At 44.0% G+C, this 22,104-nt stretch overlaps 1 protein-coding gene across 8 annotated transcripts in view; it reads right to left on the bottom strand.

Annotated features, from left to right (window-relative positions):
• The window catches only part of Frmd4b (FERM domain containing 4B), a 334,065-nt gene that overhangs the window by 38,320 nt on the left and 273,641 nt on the right, over window positions 1-22,104 (bottom strand). For all 8 annotated transcript variants that reach the window (XM_028855580.1, XM_037203941.1, XM_037203942.1 and 5 more), the window contains 2 exons: window positions 2,871-2,954; window positions 1,602-1,667 (listed from right to left, as the gene is read on the bottom strand). In XM_028855580.1, coding sequence (XP_028711413.1) covers window positions 1,602-1,667; window positions 2,871-2,954 — 150 coding nt within the window. The remainder of the gene's footprint in view (window positions 1-1,601; window positions 1,668-2,870; window positions 2,955-22,104) is intronic.

Here is a 22,104-nt window from a genome sequence, read left to right on the forward strand (position 1 = left end):
TACCTTACCTAAACGCCAGGGGTTTTCTAACAAAATAAATATAGTGAAGGTTTCTACAACTTACAGATTGCATCAAAACACCCAGATTGTAAATTTAAAAAAAGCTTTATTTATTTATGCAGCCCTCACACCCCCACCCCCGCTTTCGGTTTTCCGAGGCAGGGTTTCTTTGTATAGCCCTGACTATCCTGAACCTTGTTCTGTAGACCAGGCTGGCCTGGAACCCAGAGTGTTGTGATAAAAAGCATGTGCCCCCACACCTGGCCTATTTATGCATATTATGCATATGGTATTTTTTTCTTCATGTACATATGTACACAAGAAGAGGACATCAGAATCCTCAGCTATAGAAAGTTGTGAGCCACCATATGAATGTTGGGAATTGAATTAGGTCCTCTGGAAGAGCAGCCAGTTTTCTTAACTGTTGAGCCATCTCTCCAGCCCTATACTGCAAATATTTTTTTTTTAAGGCAAACACTTAATACACAAACGGTAAGAATCAACTTTCAAGCCAGGTATGGTGGCACATGAGTGTAGCCTCAGCACTTAGGAGGATCTAGGCCAGTCATAAGACCCTGTCTCAAAGCACCAAAACCCCTCAGAAATCAGCATTGAGGGAGAGGGGAGAGAGGGTGAATGTAAATATTCATCTCAGTGTCATCCTCGGGATGTCTCCATGGGACAGGTGACCTGGCTCCTCATTTTACTTCTCACATGACCTATGCCACTCTCAACAGTTCTTATTCTTCCTCTTAAAGTTACGGCCCTAAGAGTTACTCTCCAGTTACTGGAACAGTCGTGAACTAAAGCAGACTGCCTTTTATAATCTTAGAAGTTTATTGTATCAAGTGAAGAGCTCTTAATAAATCAGTGGTAACTCTATACAGTCAACGATTATGGCAGAAGCTGGGTGTGGTGGTACTTAGAGTCCCAGCAATGGGGAGGCAAGTGGAGCCGGGATTCAAAGCTCTCCTTAGCTACTTAGTAAGCTAAGGTCAGCCTGTCTACAGGAGACTATCATCTATCTATCTATCTATCTATCTATCTATCTATCTATCTATCTATCATCTATAGATCTATCAATCATCTGTCTGTCTGTCTGTCTGTCTGCCTGTCTACCTATCTGTCTGCCTGCCTATCTGTCTGCCTGTCTATCTATCTATCTATCTATCTATCTATCTATCTATCTATCTATCTATCATCTATAGATCTATCTATCAATCATCTGTCTGTCTGTCTGTCTGTCTGTCTGTCTGTCTCCGAGTAATGACTATGGTCTACTTTTGGCAGAAGAAGCAGAACTCCCACACAGCAAGTGTATCCTGAGTTCCATCCAAAGTCAAGTCACAGACAATTTCTGCCTTCTCGTTGAAAGTGTTGGAAGACTTGGCACCATTGTGCCTGAACTCTAAAGCTAAGTCACCTTACCTATGCCCAGTTCTTGCCATCACCATCGTCACCATTCCCAAGGTGGCCAACACTTCCCTCTCTGTTACCTGTCCCACACTGGGAAGCACGGGAACTGTAACACTCAGGTATGGAATCCCCAAGATGTGTTCTTTAAAACTTTGTCTAAAGCAAAAAGAAAAAATGATACTTACTGGACCACAGCTTGACCCCGAGTCAGACCTTTGATTTTTAAATAATGCTCGATCACTCTGTCTTCACTGCAAAACAGAGAAATAAGCAAGGTGATGGGTGACTCTCCGACACCCGGATTCCATCTCTCTGTTGTCAGGCAGCCCCTGAAAACCTGAGAGGAACATGCTTGTTTGGGAGCCAGAGTGGCATCCTCTGCTGTTTCTGTAGGACTCCTGTTCATGAGCTCAGCACGTGACTACTTCCATTATGATCTTTACCTTTTAATATTGTTATATAATTCATATTCATATTTTTAAAATGTCATTTACTAGGAAAGGAAACAAGATGATTCTCAAGTAGAAAAACTAATATTCTAGATGCATCATACTAGATATAAAGTACAAATACTAAATACTAGGTGGAGAACATTATTGAGGTAATTTTGAGCCTGAAAACTATTCTCTTGCTGTCAATTAAGAAGAGATGGAGTTCTGTTGGTAGAGTTCTTGACTGGAATGCACAAAGCCCTGGATTCAATCTTCAGGACCACAGAAAACAGGCATGGTGGCCCACAGCATTTAGGAGGTGGAGGCAGAAAAAACAGAAGTTCAAGTTCATCCTTAGCTACATAAAGAGTTTCAGGCAGCCTGGGCTATATGAGACTGACTTGTTCTTTAAAAAAAAAAAAAAAGGTATTTTCAGAAAATTAATCCTGCTTTGAGTCTAAACACTATTTGAAATATTATTCTTATCACCACTTTGGACACAGTGCTGTAAAGAAAGGTCTAGTTTTATCCTGTAAGAAGAGAGACTATGCTGAAGTTTCAGCCTTCCTCAGCTTTATCCTACATCTCAGGTAGCTCTTCCAGTCACACCCCAGGTGTAATCTGTGAGACTATAGGCATCTGTCTGAGATCAATCATCACCTCCTCTTCCCCCCTCCACCTTTTTTTAAAAAAAGAAACTTTCACTCATCAGTGATTTCTTCAGAAGATCCCAGAGTTAGAATGCAATGTGGGCTTTGTATCTAATTTCCCTGCATATTTGGAAAATGTATTCCAGTTTTCATGTTTAAAGCTTTACAAATAGAATGTTTTATTATCTTTAGTATTTTTTTTTTTATGTGCAAAGTAAAGTCATCTTCACAGTTTGGAGGCCAAAACCGAAGAGACTGCATTTACAAGGAATACAAGTAATTTGAAAGAAAAAGGTGATTCTCTTGAATGGCCTGCTAAGTACCCAGTGCTCAGTGCAGGCCATGGCCTCAGCTTGGGGCGGTCCTGGCTTACCAGTAAGCGAGTGATGGATGTTCCTGGAGGGTTTTGGTTGGAAAGACTGGCAGTGTCTTCAAATCTTTCCTGGCATTCTCATCACTAGGAAGAAACACAATGCAGTGATATCAGAATATCACCTGAAAAGATATCCAGTCAGGTTCTCCCAATGAAGAGATCCAAATAGTTACTATAGGACCTTGGTCTCTGTCACTCACTAGAGACTACCCTCAAGTGAGACAATCACATATACTTTCAAGCCTCCAATACTTTCTGTGAGCATCAATTTTATTGCATAGGATGAATGGAATTGCACTTAGTTCATATTTTCCTTTTACACAGTATTATTCATATTCCATTGCCTGCTTTTCTGTGTTATGGGAGCATCACCCTAGTCAACTCTCGCAGCTCCTAATATTCAGCATGTTGGAACACCAGTCACCAATGAACCATCAACAGAATGTCTACAAGTTCTTCAATATGGACATCCTACAATCAAATGGTTTACACATACATTGCTGTCACTCTTTGGTTATTTCTCTATCACCCTGGAATACAATAGACCAAGCCAACCAACCAGCTTTGAAAAGTTAGTTTCTGCAGAAATCTCTGGAATATAAGAGGATGACGGGAAAACATGATTCTGATGAACCCACAAGACCCCTCACATCACCCACAGTAAACTAAAATACACTTACATACAGTTCAAATATTCTATAATTATAAAGTTGACAAATTCTATATAAAATGGGCAAATTCGAGTGGTCAAAAGAAAGGTGTGGTCTTTGTGGAGATACTGGAATATGAGCTAGTGAGAGCTGGTCATGTGCTATATGAGAGAACAGATTCTCTAGCTGCTCTGAGTATTTGAGGAAGGAGTAAACATGGTTCTAGAAGGTCTATTAGCTCCTTGGAAACATACATGGAAAGGAGGCTCCAACCCCAAGAGCCCTGGTGTTCTCCACACAGAGTCATGCTAACTCTTCCTCTCCCCAACTCCCATATCTTCCTCTCTTCCCATTTGCTAGAGTTTGTTGAAAGGCTAAGTACCAGGAACTATGTAGTACATTTAGGGACATTATTTTCCTCATGGTAGGCTGGATGCCAATATTCTCATGCAGAAGGCATTATTATTCTCCATGTTTTCCTGGTAAAGCTGTGAGGTTCAGGGACACTGACTCACTTGCTAACTGTTCATGGCTACTGTATAGATGAGACATGCATTAGAAGCCTGTCTGTTTGGCTCCGAAGGCCAGGTTCTTAACCACTGTGTTCTAACCCTGATTCCCAGTTGTCTTCTCAAGGCACTGTCCTAGAATGTCCTAGGTTGCATTCTCAACCCCTCAAAGGTACAACCCCTCATTCCCTGTGATGGCTAATCTTGTCTGTCAATTTGATAGGTTTGAGGACCACCATGGAGACATACTTCTGGGTATGTATATCAGGAGATTTCCAAGAAGGTTTAAATGAGGAGCAAAAACCCACTCTGAATGTGGGTAGCACCATCCCATGGGCTGACGTCAGGGATTGATAAAGGGGAAAAAGCCAACTGATGACCAGCATTCACCTCTCTTCGCTTCCTGACTATGGGTACAATGCAACCAGCTGCCTCACGCTGTCAAGACTTTGCTGCCATGACTTCCACATGATGAACTGCATCCTCAAACTGCGAGTCAAAATAATCCTTTCCCGTCTTTTTTTTTTTTTTTTAAGATTAATTTATTTATTATGTATATAGTGTTCTGCCTGAATGTTAGAAAAGGGCATCAGATCTCATTATAGTTGGTTGTGAGCCACCATGTGGTTGCTGGAAATTAGAGCAGCCAGTGCTCTTAATCTCAGAACCATCTCTCCAGCCCTCCTTTCCCTTCTTAAGTTATTCTTGTCTGGTATTTGGTCACAGCAATGGAATAACTAATACACACACACACACACACACACACACACACACACACACATACACACACACTGACAAATTTTGAAACTTATCATTGAGGCATTTTCACATTAACTTCCTGTATTAGTAACTTTTCTGTGGCTGTGATAAAACACCATGACCAAGGCAACTTATAGAAGGAAAGGTTTACTTTGAGCTCACGGTTCCAGAGACATAAACATCCGTTCATCGCCATAATGGCAGGGAAGCATGGTAACAAGTAGCAGATGTGGCAGCTGAAGCAGAGTGCTCACATCTGGAACTGAATGTAGGAAGCAGAGAGTGAACGCCTTTTGTAAAAGAGTGAACGTCTTTTGAAAACTCAATGCTCTCCCTCAGTGGCAGACTTCCTCTAGTAAGGCCACACCTTCTAAACCTCTTCAAACAGCCACCATCTGGGGACCCAGTATTCAAATGCCTGGACGATTGGGGGCAGCTCATTAAAATCACCACACTACCCATGATAATGAAGTCCAAGAACCTGCCTGGGGAGGAGCATACATTGGACCCTGATTGGACCCCGGGTAAATTTCCTTTCAAATCAATCATCTAGCCCTCATAGACTGAGCACACATCCACATTATGGTAGGGATTCAAAAGAAAAAGAAGAAAGGAAAAGAGCAAGAAACTGGAGATCAAAACATGGCCTCCACTCCATCTGTGCGCTTACACCTACCATTTAGTATCAGATATTTGCTCATGCCTATTACTTAGTTGAAAAGCTTCCCCTTTGTTTTCTGGTTTTATCCATTCTAGAGATTTCTACAGAGATGAACTTTCCAAACATGGCTGACTTGGCCCATTGCATTTCCGAGGGTGACAGGGAAATAAACGAAGAGCAACAGCAATGTCTATGTTAACCATTTTATTGCCAGATGTCTATGCTGAGGAAGGTGAAGCAGGCTGGACATACGCTCCATGTGTTTTCCTAAGGAGAGGGTGGGGCCTACCTGAAGGGGAAACACTGAGCTTTCTAAATCACTACAGGAAACAAAAAGTCACTTGGCTCCTGTTCTTACGTAAGAATAATTCTCTCCACTCACTTGGAATCTGAGCGGCAGGGTTTAATCAAACTGACAATCTTGGAAAACTGGTTTGTGCTTCCAGAAAATCAAAATAGACTACAATCCAACTTATTCATATTAAAGGTCAACTGTCAACTCCTAGGGCTAATATTTATTTTCTTAATAATTTCAGGCTCCGTCCTTCAAAGCCTTTGACATACATTCTCTCTCTCTCTCTCTGGTGATGTTGGATGCCAGGGTATTGCTACGTAGCCTAGGCTGGCCTCTTAAATTCATGATCCTCCAGTCTCTGACTTGAAAACTGGGATATCAGGCAGGAGCCACCACACTGGGATAGGACAGTACTTTTTGCTGTTACTCATTGCTAGTAACCCATGGATACCGATGAATTTCAGATCCAGGTGAACCACAAGGCATATTTCCAGAACCCATGTTTCAAGATTAGCATCTAGGAGAGCTTTGTTTACAGTTAATTTTGTGGCAATGAAGACTTCAGTATTATTATTAGTTATTATTTCTCATAAATTTATTTCTTCACTTGACAATAAGCATAAAATGTGTGCCTAACATGGAGAACTTTCATATGGTGTATTGACTTTTGAGTTATAAAAATGCAAGGGCTAGAGAGATGGCTCAGTGGTTAAGAGCACTTGTTCTTGTAGAGGACCTGGGTTCAATTCGCAGCATGCATATGGAGGGAGGCTCATAGCCATCCATTAATTCTAGTTCCAGGGAATCTGACCCACTTTCTGAATTTTGAAGGCAGCAGGCACTGCACACATGTGATGCACATACATACCATCAGGCAAAACACTCACACACATAAAATAAACAAGAAATAATTTCCAAAGAGTTAAAAAATACAGTCAAGACAAAAGAGGAAAGAGTCGGGGTGGGGGAAGCAAGGGAAGCATTGTATCACCGTTCTATCCAACAAACTCACCGATGAGAGTAGGTACTAATGGACCCTCGGAGCTCTGGCTCTTCAAGATAGTTTTGGTCCTTTGTCCCCCACTAAATGCAAACATCTTAAACACTGAGGCTTTTCTGGCACTGAAGCAATCAATGAATGACTGGTAAACACAAGCTCATTCTGTGTCTAGTGCCCATACAGAGAAACAGCTCTGTGTTTCAGATGACAAATACTGCCTGTGTGCGAATTTTCAAAGATGAATTTTCGTCTTGAAGATGTCATTCTGCCAAGATTTCTCAAGAACGGTTTTTATTCTAGTCAGCTAGAACCTATCCCAGTCATACGATGTGATATTTATGCTATTCTCCTTCGTTGTAAAATGTGTTATTTGTCTAGAAAGGCTGGTTGAATAAATCAATAAATTTCCAAAGGTTAATTGTGAGCTATCATTCTAAACAATGAATATTCATGCATTGAGAACCTTCTTCTGTACTAATCAACCATGGAGGGACAACTAATACAGACACATTAATAGGAAAGCTCCGTGGAGATTATTTCAAGGTGTTCCAGCTAGTTTAAAGAGAAGCCAGCAGGAGCTGGAAAGATGATCCACCCATTAAGAACATACATTGCTCTTACAGAGGGCCCAGGTTTGGGTCCCAGCATTCCTCTTAGGTAACTTACAACCATCTGAAATTCCAGCTCCAGGGGACCCAACACCCTCTTCTGAACTCCACAAATGCAGCACTCAAGCACTCACATATGCATAGCTCACACAGACACACAGATAAACACATAAGTTAAAAATATAATATAGCTTTTTTTTTTAAGAGAGGAGCCAACTATGAGTTGTCCATAAGCAAAGGCTTTGTACCCATGGACTCAACCAACTACAGATTGAAAATATTAATAACTGACTGAGTCTGTGCCAAATACAGACTGATTTTTCCTGGTCATTATGGTATAAACAATAGAGCAACCATGACCTACATAGCAGTTTCATGGTAGTGAGCATAATTCATTGAGCTGTGGTTCAAACAGGAATGTGTGTGGGTTACGTGCAGATACTAGACTACTGTCTATAAGGGACTTGAGTGTCTCCAGATTTTAGCAGAAAGGGAGGGGAGGTCTTGGAACCTCATGGGCACCTATACCCTACTCTGCTTCAGGAGCAAAGCAGAAATGGATCATGGGGTGGAGGGTAGAGGATGGAGGTGTTTAAGGCAGTGATTTTATTTATATGGTGCTGTGAAAGAACATACACAACACTAGGCGTTTGTCAGGACCTGTAGATCTAGATAACACTTGTCTATGGATGTTTATAATCAATGCACCGTACTACTGCAAGATAGGACTGTTAGGAGAAGTGACGGATTGGAAGGAGATGAGCTGTATAGGAACTCTGCACTTATTGCTCAATTTTCTTTCAAGTTTAAAGCTCTTAAAAATAAAGTTCATTAAGATCAAAAAGAAGAAAGAGCTCTAAGAGATCTCCTTGGATTAGTGGTTTTCTTTTCCTTTCTCTTTTTTCAAGATAGGGTTTGTCTATGTAACCCTGGCTGTCCTGGAATTCGCTCTGTGGACCAGGCTGGCCACAAACTCAGAGATCCATCTATCTTTGCCTTTCAAGTGCTGGGATTAAAGGTATGTGCTAGATTAGTGGTTTTCAATTGGGGTGATTTTGCCCTTCAGGTGATGAGCGCAAAGCAGCCTTCTTAATAGTTACAATTAAGAAGCTGTTGTTGGTATGTTTTGGGTAGAGGCTAGAATACTTTACTACAGGGCACAGCATAGCCCCCACCTGCAAAGAACTGCTTCATTCCATTGTTAATAGAGCCAAGCTTAAGAAACCTGAGGTTGCTGGGTGCATAGCTCAGGGACAGAGTACCTGCTTAGTGTGTGTGTGAGGCCACTGGGATCACTAGAAAACAACTGTCCTCCCAACAATCTGGGGGTGTGGTGCATGCCTTTAATTGGAGCACTTGGGAGCTAGGGGCAGGAGGATCAGTAGTTTGGTACAAAGTGAGTTCAAGGCCAGCCTGGGCTACATAAGATGCTGCTTCAAAACAAAATGAAGTAAAACAACCAACAGCATGAAAAGAAACCAAGAAAATGAAGCAAAGAGGAAGAGGAAGAGGAGGAGGAGAAAGAGGAGGAGGAGGAAGAGGAGGAAGAGGAAGTGCTGCCACCACAGATTTCAGGTCTGATGACACACACACTAGGAAGGCTGAAACTGAGGAGGTTCCCAAGTCTGAGGCCAGCCTAAATTACACAGCAATTTCCAGGCTGGGCCAGCCTAGGCCTACAGTAAGACCTGCTCTTAAATAATAAAACAGGGGAAAGAAAAGAATTCTGAGAATTCTATCTTACTGCTCTTTGAAGCATACATTTTACACATGAAGGCTTCATTTTCTCATGTCCTTCCAACTATAAACAATGGAGATCTTAGATGAAAACGGGTAATGTGAGCCAGACAAAAAGACGGGTGTTAGACAATCAAGCAGGTGTTGGGTGTGGTGTGGGGTTGGGTGTGCCTGTAACACCAGCACGTGGAGGCTGAAGCAGGATCATGAGCTTGAGGCAAGCCTAGGATGCACCATGGGAATCCTCCAAAAAGCTAACTCCGAAACGGCCAAACAGCAGGAGACACTGGAGCATGGGAAAAGGGGAACCTCAAGAAGAAGATAACAGGATCCCACCATAAGTTGAAAATCTCAAAACTCAAAACTGTACTTACTACACCTAATATACCAAAAAAACCATCTTGGCCCAGTAGCCTTAAACATGCTTAAAACACACTGGGCCGGGGAAAAGAGTTTAACTGGTAAGGTGCTTGCTGCGCAGACAGGAGAACCTGATCCCCAGAACCCACATAACAAAGCTGGACTCAGCAGGTACATGCTTGCAATCCTAGCGCTGGTAAGGTAGAGACAGGCAGACTCCTGGGGCTCCCTGGCCAGCCAACCTTGTCTATTTGGTGTGCTCCAGGCCAGTGAGAGACCCTGTCTCCAAACAACATGGTGGATAGTTTCCGGGGATTGATACTGAGGGTGACCTCTGGTCTCTATGTGCACGTTTACACATACATGCATGCATGCATACATACATACATACATACATACATACATACATACAAAACACATTAACTTACACTTGGCAAAATTACCTGAGACTACTAAGGAATAGAACATGTCATGTAATTTATTAAATAATTCTCTGGCAATGCTGATCACATGTCTAAAGTAAATTGCAGCTCACTTTTTGCTGACTTTTCTTTCTGTAAAGTTAGACCTGGACATACATGGAGGATTTCCGTCTAAGGATTTCAGTCTCTTCTCTGGCTACCTTGCCATCCCTGAGGTGTGGCCAGCCCCACATGACCCAATTCAGGGCATCACCACATAATGATAAAGAATGAAGAAGTGCCCATTCTCTTCCATGGCAGAAGCTGAAATCCACTCCCTTCCCTAATTAATCCAGCTGACCACTGTTTAACAGTGTGCTAGTAGCAAGGGTGGCTGGCCGTGTGCTTTTCATCATGTGCAGCCCCAAAGTTCTAATCATATGAAAGGTTGATTGGGTACTGGGGAAAAGCGATCATATTTTGCTAAACTCAGAGAGTTATTTTTTGATAACTAGGTAGAAATGTTGCCTGACATTTGTGTTTAAAAACAAACATGTAAGTGAACAAGCAAAAAAAAGTTCAGCTCTGCAGAGTTTTATGTAAAATATCAGAATTTAACTCTAATCCCAGCACTCGGGAGGCAGAGCCAGGCGGATCTCTGTGAGTTCGAGGCCAGCCTGGGCTACCAAGTGAGTCCCAGGAAAGGCGCAAAGCTACACAGAGAAACCCTGTCTCGAAAAACCAAAAAAAAAAAAAAAAGAATTTAACTCAACAACTGTCCATATCAAACACAGCAGCAGACTGCTATTGTTAATCTGCTGTCTCTCACTAGAAATGTGTGTGTGTGTGTGTGTGTTCTCAGCTTAACTTGGCTTCCAGTTTAAGATAATTAATTATCGGTGTAAATTGTTAGTAGTGTATGGATGAAGGAGACAGGTAAGTATTTCCACAAGTGTACAATCAGGACCCTTAAGGAACATACACACTCCCGGGAGAGAACACAGACTCATTCATTCACATCCCAAAGGTCTCCCTTTACAAGATTCAAATCTGGTGTGCTGTGCAGAACACTCTGTAACCATGTGACCCCACTTTCCTACACAGACTTACTTAGCACAGGACACTTCCAGAGAGTCATTGCTGATACAGAGGCATGCTGAGCTTCGACATTTAACATTCACAACAACAACAAATGCCCATGGAAGACTCAAAGGAGGACCGAGGCAGACAGCCTGGCAGATAAACGAGGCCAGCCCTTCAACAAGCTGCAGCAAAGGAGAAACCCAAACAGCCAACGAGTGGAAGAAAAATATTCAACAACTTTAGAATTCTGGGTCAAAGCAAATTGCACCTTCTGTGAGCTCCTGATAGATGCCAGACAATCAGAGTTCTGAAACTCGGATCCTATCTAAATTATCCCTAGATAAAAGTCAAAGAGAACTCTGATCCAGGCTAGAATGAGGGTAAATCAGTAAGATTGTTTGGAAATTTGCATACCTAGAAACATACACACTTGAATGGGGTTTACAGTAAGACAAGAAGAAAAGGAAAGAAAAGAAAGAAATCAATGCAAACATCCAATAATATGGGCTGAGAATGTAACTCAGTACAACGCTTGCCTAGCACATGTGAACCCTGGGTTTGGTTGTTGACATTCCAAAAAATGGGGGTGATAGCACATGCCTGTATCCTCGAAGGCTAGTGGTAGAAGCAAGGAATGTCAGAAGTTCAAAGTCATCCCAGTTATATAATAAGTTCCCAGCCAGCCAGGAAACATGAGACCCTATCTCAAAAACAAACAAAACAACCCCTCCCCAACATCTCCTAATAGTAGACATGATGAGATTGCAAAGAAAATACACTTTAGCCACATATAACACAGATGAATCTGATTGATACTGGGCAAATAAACCTCACAGCCTGGTACGGCGGTGAATTCCTGTGATCCCAATACTTGAGAGGTTGTCACAGGAGGATTCTAAGTTCAAGGCCAGCCTGGACTCTATACTGAGACCTTGTCTCAAAACAATTTTACAATTCCATATACAGAAGGCCCAAAGCAAGCAAAATGAAAGCTGACAGAATGCGAATGCCTCCGAGAACAGACATGGCATTGTATTGGCATGGGATGGGGGAGGGTGTGAGGCATAACGGTGGTAGCGGGAGAGTGTCCTAGGGGCTGAGGTTTTGTGGACGTGCTATTTCTAATTTGTTCTGTATACAGCCCGTGCATTGGACATGCTCATCAGTGTAATAATTCACCACAAACCCTATCAGACATGACCAGCAAGTGGATGAAGGGCTGATAAAGGGCGAAGCTACCATTTATAACGGGAGCGCCGTGATCGACGAGCCAGAAGGGGCGGGGACCCCACAGAACAAGAAGCAAATCCAGCAACGGAACATTACTCCAGAGGGTTAATTCTGATCGTGTTCAGAATTTAGGGCCAAACAGGATTTCACGTTTGAGTGCACCACAGTGGCTGGGTCATTATTTGCTCACCCTCCCGGGGACTTTGCCTGGGAGCTTGCAGGGACAGCCAGAGCTGGCTTCAGAGCAGAGGGCCTCTCCCTTTGGCTGTCCAGGCAGCACTGTTTATGTGAACCTGGATCAACCTCCCGGGTGCAGACAGAGGGCTTTGAGAGCAGCTGGGGGGGTGAGGAGACCTCCTGGGGATGTCTCTGCCTTTCACTAGCAATAAACCCGCTCACCCCGGCTAGACATTCCTGACCCCGGAGGCGATGGATATGTGATTACAGAGATGCACTTGACCAGAGCTGTCATGAGGCACTGCTTTCTCAAGGCCCCAGTCAGACAGAAGGCCCAAAGAGCGACGACTGCACTCCTTGTTTCTCAGTGACCACACCAACAGGTTTTTCTCTGTCATTTCAGGCGAGTTGAAAGAACAGGCTGGCAGGTCCACAAGATGCCTCAGCCGGCAATGGGACCTGCTGCCAAGCCTGATGATCTGAGTTATATGCCCGGACCTATATGGTGGAGGACTCCAAGAAGCTTTCCTCTGACCTCCCTAAGTGTAATGTGGCATATGTGTTCTATGTACCCATAAACATGTACATGAAATACAATGTGATTAAAATTTGTTTTAAGGACAGGCTTACATTTTATTTGGTTGACCAGTTTGAGTCCTACCCTTAGGCATCCAGCGTTCTCTTTCTATATTCCCGAAGGGAGCTATTCTGACTCTCCACTGAAGCCATCACTCAAGCCATGATTTCTCTGCAAATGCCCAGCTTCTTTTCCTGAGCTGTATGTTTTTCCTCATGGACCCCGGCAAGCCCGGATTGGAATGTGACATCCCCAGTCCTTTTCAAGGAAGCCACAAGGCTGGGAAAAGCAAAGCCACCCGCTGCATGTGCTGAGGTACACGTGTGGTGTGTAGGGAAAAAGCCACCCCAGCAACTGTGAGCACCTGCTTGTGGCAAACTGCAAGCTTGCTCTGAGCAGCGATCAGCCACCTGCCATCAGAGGCTGTCCTGGAAGGGAGTGCCGGCAATTAACACTCTGCACTTGTTAGCACAAAACAATCCTTGCTGTTCTCGCTTGGTGTGGGGGAAACCCGGGTTTCTAGGGCAGTTAAAAGAAAACAAAACTGGGCTGGGCGCATAGTTCACTTGGTAGAGCGCCTGCCTAACATGCATGAAGTCCAGGGTTCAGTCTCTAGCATGGCGCAGGAGACCCACAGCAGAAGCAAGAGGCACAGAAGTTCAAGGTCATCCCAAGTGATGTAGTCCACGAAGCCATCCCAGGACACATGAGACGCTGTCCCCCACAAATAAAGTAAAATAGAAAACAAAGCAAAGCAAAGCCCAGGTCCCACTTTATCAGCGCCATAGCCCTTGAAACCCAAAGCCAAGGTGCATAAAAAGGTACAAGTTTAAATTCAGGGACCAAGCAGGAATGCCTGCAGAAATGTCATGTAACAAAGAAGCAACTGTTCCAAAGTTAATCTGAGGGGCTGGTGAGGTGGCTCAGTGATTCAGAAGGATTCCTGCCCTTCTAGAGGACCAGAGTTCAGTTCCCAGCACCCATGCTGAGTGGCTCACAACCACCTGTAACTCCAGCTCGAGGGGATCCAGTGCCCTCTTCTGGATCCTGTGGACAGATACCCACACTCATATATGAACATACACTAGGGCAAGCACACATACACAGAAATAAAAACCACATGCAAATACACATACACAGAAATAAAAAAACAATGAATCCTTTAAAAAAGTTCACTTGGGAATGAACCTCTTTGGACACTGACACCCAAACATAATTCAAAATGTATATGTGGATGTAAAATCAAACAAACAAACAAACAAACTACAGTTAAATTACCTGGTTGAGCTTCCTATGAGGACACATGCCTAGAATCCCAGAACTTGGGAACGTGAGACAGGAGGACCTCAAATTCTAAGCTAGCATGAGCTAGACCTTCTCTAAAGGAACACACACACACACACACACACACACACACACTGTGTGTGTGTAAACACTCTAGTCTGTGGCCTGTTGCCTGTACGTGTACCATCTATCCTAACTATCAGAAATGAACTGAAGGGTTGCAGGCAGGTCTCCAGGGATGGAGCGGAGTCATCCACCTGGGACTTCTATTTAATCCTGTGTTCCACACAATCAAAGATGTGCTGCTGGAGAAGGGAACTGGTACCCAATGCCTTCCAGGCCTTGGCATGGCCTTGCAGATGACGTGCTGAGGGATCCCCTTCTTCTCTGTATGTGCAAAAACCCTATGCCACCCCTTCCCTACCAGGTTTGCACCTCTCATGAAGAAACGGGAGAGGTTTAATAACCCCGAGAGTTAGAAAAGTCTACTTTCATGTCTGGCCAACAGGTGCAGGAGAGGCCAATCCAAACACTGTCCTCGCTGGAGCCAGTGTGTAAGGATAACACCTTACCAAAATGGGGTGATTATTACAAGGATCTTGGCTACTCCTTAGAGATACAGTTCCTTAACTGCTAGGCAGGTACGGATGGACACCCGGGGGTTGAACGCCAGAGGGTCCGCTCCAGTTTCCTCTTGGGCAGACAGAACGCTGTCCCTTGTATAAAATCCTGTGTCATGGGTGAGGATGTGGCCCAGGGTTCATACTTGTCTAGCATGTATGAGGCCTTGGGCTTGATTCCCAACACCGCAAGATAAGTAAATAAATAAATCCCCATTTCTTTCAGTAATCTGTGGAATTTGGCCTTCAGTAGTAAATTTAGCTTATTATCCTGTTTCATTTAGACTTGACTTTCTCTCTCTCTCTCTTTTTTTCTCTCTCTCTCCTCCCATTCCTAGCATGACAGGCATGGCCCACGTCAGCCTGTTTCGGCAGTTCAGAAATCAAGCCCAGGATTTTGCAGATGCCAGGCAAGGACTCTACCAACTGAGCCACAGCCCCCAGACCTTCTCATACATCCATTTACTAGTTCCTAGAGAAAAGGGTGGTAAATGTGCCAAACTCGCAACACACACACAATCCCTGACACAAGGCCAACTCACAAGTTTTCAGTTTGGCATGGTGTGAAAGCGTGATTTAGATGTTCAATGTTGACCTTTTCCCTGGCTAGGTCGGATCCTCTCTCATGCTGCTGGGCAGCAGTGGCAAGCTGTGGGTCCTACTCAGCTATGGAGCCGGCACAGTAAACAACTAGTACTGGGTTGCTAGCCTATGACACTCAGAAGGTTAGGTGTACTAAATGCAATTATCAATAGACAGAGTAGCATACTCCTGAAATCACCAGTACTCTGGGAGTTGGGGCAAAAGGATTGTGAGATCAAGGCCAGTATATACTATGTATCGAGACCCTGTCTCAGAAAAACAAAACACAAAAATTTTGAGAAGTATTTTTACTAGTTTTTTTTTTTTTTAAGATTTTGATATTCTTATTTTACATGTATGAGTGTTTTGTCTGTCTGTGCACTACGTGCTTGCCTGGTGGCTGAGAAATGCAGAGAAGGGCTTTGGATCCCCTGGCATTGGAGTTACAGATGGTTGTAAAATATGACGTGGGCGCTGGGAGCCAAACCTGATCCTCTGCAAGAACACGGAAGTGTGCTTAACATCTTTCCAGCCCAGACTTGTATTTTTAACTTACTGTCGTTTTATCAGGATATAACCAGCATCTCTGACCTGTCATCATTTCAGGGTCTGGGTCTGGAGATGTGTCTCTATTGGAAGAATACTTGTCTAGCACGCACGTTCCTGGGTTCCATCACCAACACTGCATGAACCAGATGTGGTGGTACACACCTGCAATCTCAACACTTTGCAGACAGAGACAGGAAAATCAAAAGTTCAAAGCCATTTTGGCTATAAGGTGAGTCAGGGCCTCAGCTGACTTATGTGGAACTCTGTCTCGAACAAAAAAATAATTTAGGTTCTCAGGCTCCATTCAAGACCTGCTAAATCACAAAGGCCGGGAATCTGTACCTAGCGAGTGGGTTAGGAGTTGGTGTCGTAGAATAAACACAACACAAAACAGGTTATAGGGGCAGTGTCAGGAAACACCTATCTGAAGTGAGAGAAATGGCCCGGAGGGCTGACCCAGGCTTTTGAGTGCCCACCACAGGAGGGCAATTTCAGGAAGTTCTGGTGACCATGATGGCATCACTCAATCTCCTAAGGCAGTCTTAGAGGACAACAGCCCATGGTTACAGGGTGGTAAACCTCAGATCAAACCCTTGGTCTGAGGTCATGTTTTGAACATTATCATCCCCATTTCACAGATAGAAAAACTGAAACTTAAGAGGTGAAGTAACAAACTCGCAATAAGGATGATGCAGCTGTAATTCCACACACGCTTTACACACTTGCTGTCACCTCTCCCAGGGTCCTCAAGGAGAGGACAGAAAACCAGGAAGGGACAGCATTGGCAAGGGGAAGACAGACCTCTTTTAGCACCAGGCTTCAGATTTCCTTATTCCGGTGGATGTGGCTGAATTCCATCAGAATGTGTGTTTCTTGGGTGGTGACAGCCTGCTTTTAAAACTAGCTTAAGCAGGATTAACTTAAACCGGACTACCTGAATGAAGGATTTGAGTACAGGTAACAGGACTTAATGTCTTACCTTCTCTCACTTGGCATTTCTTCAACCAAATCAAACCAAACTACAGACTGCATGTCTTTTATATCAAAATATACCAGATTCAGTCAATTTTTGCCCTTTTTTTGGGGAGGAGAAGGGGTAGGGCAGCCCAGCCAGACTGGCCTAGAACCCGACATGTAGCTGAGGCTGGCCTCGAATTCCTGATCCTCCTGCCTCCACCTCCCAAGCGCTAGGATTACATGCATGTATAATTATGCCCAGCTCCAAATTCAGTTTTTTTTTTTAAAAAATGTTTTAAATATATGACAATGCCAGGTCATGGCTATTTTCAATGTGATCTTAAAACATGGTGTAAACTCAGCCAAGCCCAGAAGCCCGACTTTTCACAGAAGCTCATCAGACCACACAAGATATTCCTGACGCCCAGTTTGTATACCGGCACGTACCAAAAGTATGCTTGGTAACTGTCCTAACCCCATGACCTGTCTCTGTTTCCGTTCTGGGAACCTAGGCCTGGGATAGGATGAGGACTGAACAAGGGCAGACAACTTTCTATGTAGCCAAGGATGACCTTGAACATCTCAACTTCTTGCCTCTACCTCCCAAATATTGGGATTACAGGCTTATGCCGCCAGATCCAGTTTATGGAGTGCTGGGGAAGAGAACCCAGAGCTTCAAGGATACTAGGCCATCACTCTACTAACTGGGCTATATCCCTAACCTGAAAATATAGGACCCTTCCCTTCCCCTCACCCCAGCCAGGGACAGAACCCAGGACCTTGTGTGCCACAGGCTGCATTATAACACTAAGCTGCATTCTCAGATCCTAATGCCATTTTGTTTGTTTAGTTTTTGAGACAGGATCTCCCTACATAGCACTGGCTATCCTGGAATGTACTATGTAGACTAGGCTAGCCTTGAACTCACAGAGATATGCCTGCCTATGCCTTCCTAGTGCTGGGGTTGAAGGCCTTTTGCCACCACAACCTAGTACCATTTCTGATTATTTATTGTAGCCAGTTTTTAAAAATAATTTTTATAGATTTGAGTCAATTTTGTATCAGCTAAGATAATGCACTGCCTTCATCTTCTACCTGTATGGGCCAAAAATGTAAAGAGCACAGTTCCAATCAGCCAGGTAAGTGAACAGAACTCACTGGGTCCAGGTCCTGAGTTGGCAGATAGGAAAGAGGCCCGGCCATGTTTCAAGGTTTGCCAAGGCCGGGTGGTAACTAGTAACAACAGGTTTGAGACCAAAGAGTTTGATCTTGGAGACTTGGCGCTCAGCCACCAGAAGAGAAGAGGGGCAGAGAGTTCCAAAGAGGGGAAGTGAGGCCGGGAGAGGCTGGGGAAGGTCCAGTGACTGGACAGGTGGGGTCCCTCCTACTCTCCTAAGCTGTAGAGTTTCACCATTCTTGGAGTTCCCTCCCAACCCCTTTTAGTCACTTCCGGGTCACACGTTAAGCCAAATCAGGTTGTAGCTATTTGCAGAGTACAAAGCAAGAAAGAATTAAGTAGACCTGTGTGCACCTCTGCTGAAGCTAGGTTCTCCTTTTATCTCCATAAGAAAAACCCCTTCATGGGGCTTCAGGGTGAGCATTTATTCTTAGGCTGCTTCTGGTCTCCAGCTTCCTAGGATCTCTCATCTCTCCCTCCACAGAACAATTAAAAAAGAAAAATCCAATCATCGTCTTCAAAGGATTCCAACCCTGGGCACTTACTTCCTCAAGGAATGCTCAGCATTGTGTTTATGTGAACTTATTTTGTCTTCATACCAACCCAAGGTGTAGGTGCTATTTCTAATTTGCTGATAAGAAAACTGAGGCTTGAGGTGCATTCCTGTCACCCCCTGTTCCACCAGTACAGACTCAAAAGCAACTAGGGGATACCTTGAAAAAAGACCAAACGACCAACCTGCCAGCCTTACACCTGTTATTTGCACCAATAAGGTTTGGGATTTAGAACTGGGTTTAGGCTAGGGATGAGGCTCCGTTGGTAGAGTGCTTGCCTAGTGTCTTAGTTAGAGTTTTTATTGCTGTGAAGAGACACCATGACAACTCTTATAGAGGAAAACATTTAATTGGGGCTGGCTGGCTTACAGTTAAAAACTTAGTCCATTATCATCATGGCAGGAAGTATCACGTCATGAAGACAGACAGGTGCTGAACCTGCCAGCCTTACACCTTTTAAAGTAAATTAACCTTTGTAAGCCCAAGTTTCCAAATTATTATTATCATCATTATTATTAGAGAAAAAAAAATCTCACTTTGCAGCCCTGGCTAGCCCAGAATTCACTATGTAGATCAGGCTGGCCTTGAACTCATAGCAATCCTCCTATCTCTGCCTCTTGAGTACTGGGGTTAAGGCATGTGTCACCATGCCCAGGCTTCCAAATTTACTTTAAAAGGAGGGATGGTGACATGTTCGTGCTGTTCTGGAGAATATTGTAATAGATGTTAGGACGGCACCAGCTTGTGCTTAGTAAATGTCTGCCTTCCTTTCCTGTCACAGTGCTCCAAATAAGACCCCAGCAAACACTTCATTCTATCTTCACCTTCAGAGCAGGCTGGTAGGTGAACAATTTTCATTATGCTTAGTCTTAGATCACATTCACGTATTTATTTTGTGTCCTTGGGGGGTGTGGGCACACCTGCCACGGCAAGGGGGTGGAGGTCAGAAGACAACTTGCAGGAGTCAGTTCTCTCCTTCCACTACTTGGGCCCCAGGGATTAAACTCGGGTTATCACTTTGATGGCAAGTGCCTTTATTGCTGTGTTATTGGCCTGCGAATTATTATTGTCATTGAGGAGAATGCTCAGTAAACAATCTAGTTAGAAGTGCCAGAATAGATACTTCGGATATTATTTGTTAGTTTAATGACATTCCAATTGACCTTGGTCTTCTAGGTTTCTGTCTGTTAAATCTGGTAACCCTAAGGGTCTGTAATAAACTACAGGGGAGAAGGAAATTGCAAGTGACCTGCCACCTCCGTGTGAGAATTGTGACCTGGACATTCCTTTTTTTTTTTTTTTTTTTTTTGGTTTTTTGAGACAGGGTTTCTCTGTGTAGCTTTGCGCCTTCCTGGAACTCGCTTTGGAGACCAGGCTGGCCTTGAACTCACAGAGATCCGCCTGGCTCTGCCTCCTGAGTGCTGGGATTAAAGGCGTGCGCCACCACCGCCCGGCCTGGACATTCCTCTTTCAACATCACGGTCACATACGTTTGCTGGTGTCACACTCTTCCTCTCTCAACCCTCTATCAAAGACTTGTCCTGACGCAGGACATCTGCAGTGTTCTAGAAAGCACTGTCAGTCAGCTTTCCTTCTGTGGCCAAACTTGTAAGGTTGCAGGCTTGACTAGGGTCAACTCTCAACTTTTTTTTTTTTTTAAAGTCTAAAGAATTTCAATTAAGAATGAAAATGTGATGAGAGATTTTCCTAACCATTATCCAGCTTGCTGAAGATGCTTGTCATGTCTGCTTTGAACTGTCAACTCTTAATAACTGGCAGGAAAAATAAAATCTATAAGAATTGTTTTAGGCTGAAAAGCAGGTTAACACAAAAGTCTGTAAATACTTTAAATAAAAATATTTTAGCTCTCATTATATTGATAGGAACAGGAGGAACCACAGCCAACAGGGGCTTTGGAGAGCTTCTTATTTAATAGTTATGAAATTTCAATGTGTGTAATGAGGAAGTTTCAGAGACTGGCTGCACATGCAGAATGCCGTTAACAGGGCTGACCCATATTCTTAAAATCCAGAGCTAGGAAACGGGAGGCAGGAGACAGGAGAATAAGAGTTTACACAAGTGCTCATTTCTCCCAAGAAACGGAAAGTTGAAATCTGGAACCTTCTGTGAGAGAAATCGAGATTCCGGACAGTCAACCTGAGGCCTGGGAGGCTTGTCACTTCCTCCTGCCTCGGGCGACTCGGCCCATCCAGATTGCACCAGTGACAGACAGGTGGGTTAGCTGTGGTAGCCGCATCGGCACAGCTGGCCGCAGTGGGTTACGTTACAGCTCCTGCTATGACTCCGTGTTTCCAGAACCACACCAAAAGACATGCAGACATGCATCAGCAGGAATGCAAGATGCCTTCCCTACCATGTCACCCTTAGCTCCAGGGATGGCTTGCCTCTGAGGACTGTACGTAGTTCCTGTCCACCACTCTCTACTGGTAAGGAAGATGGACTGGTCAATGTTTGGAACAGCTACTGTCAACACCATGCTGAGCTTCACTCCAGGCTCACATAGTTGTCGTGAGTGCCCTGGCCTGGTCCACTCTCCCGGAGAGAAAGTCTCAATAGGTCAAGAGAACAGGATTGACCTACTCAGGCTTCTGCTGCCTTTGCACCTCATCCTTCAGATGTTAAGGTATTTTGAGGTACAGAATGCATAAACTGTAAAACACAAAGCCCCCGATACCCCCACGGGACTGTGGCTAGTGATATGAAGCCCACAGCACACTGGTCAGCATGCTCAGACATTAAACACTGCTGGTGTGGCCCTTCTTGGAGAACTCAGTATATGTGAGTAGATTGAAAACTTGGAGAAAATATGGGAGACTTGGTTTGACTTTTTGGTGGTTTGAGCCAGGGTTTCATGTAGCCCATGCTGGCCTCAAATTAACCATGTACCCCAGGATGATCTTGAACTTCTGACCCTCCTGCTTCTACCTCCCAAGAATGCCCCAACAGGCCAGTTTTATTCAGTTCTGGGGATTTGAACACAGGGATTCTTGCATGTTACCAAAGGGTGACATCTCCATCCAGCCCCTGTGTTTAACTTTAAACAAACATCATGAAGAACACACATGAAGAAACACACTCCTGTCTGTGTGTGGATATGGTGAATTTCTTTCCATACACCATCAAGTCTTATTTTAAAAAGTTTGAGAGGGAAGATTTTATTTTACACATATGGGTGTTTTGTCTGCATGGATGCCTGTATACCACATGACTGCAATACCCATGGAAGCCAGAGAGGGTGTTAGATCACCTGGGACCTGAGTTACAAACTGTTATTAGCAGCCATGTGGGTGCTGAGAATAGAACCCAGGTACTCTGGAAGAGCAGCAAGTGCTCGTAACCACTGAGCCATCTCTCCAGCTGCCCTAAGGTCTTATTGATTCATCAAAGCCCTGTCCTAGATAAGACAGATGTGTTCAATTCTGTCAGTTTCGGTGTCAATTTCC

The sequence above is a fragment of the Peromyscus leucopus genome, chromosome 3 (genome assembly GCF_004664715.2).
Source record: "Peromyscus leucopus breed LL Stock chromosome 3, UCI_PerLeu_2.1, whole genome shotgun sequence".
Lineage (NCBI taxonomy): Eukaryota > Metazoa > Chordata > Mammalia > Rodentia > Cricetidae > Peromyscus > Peromyscus leucopus.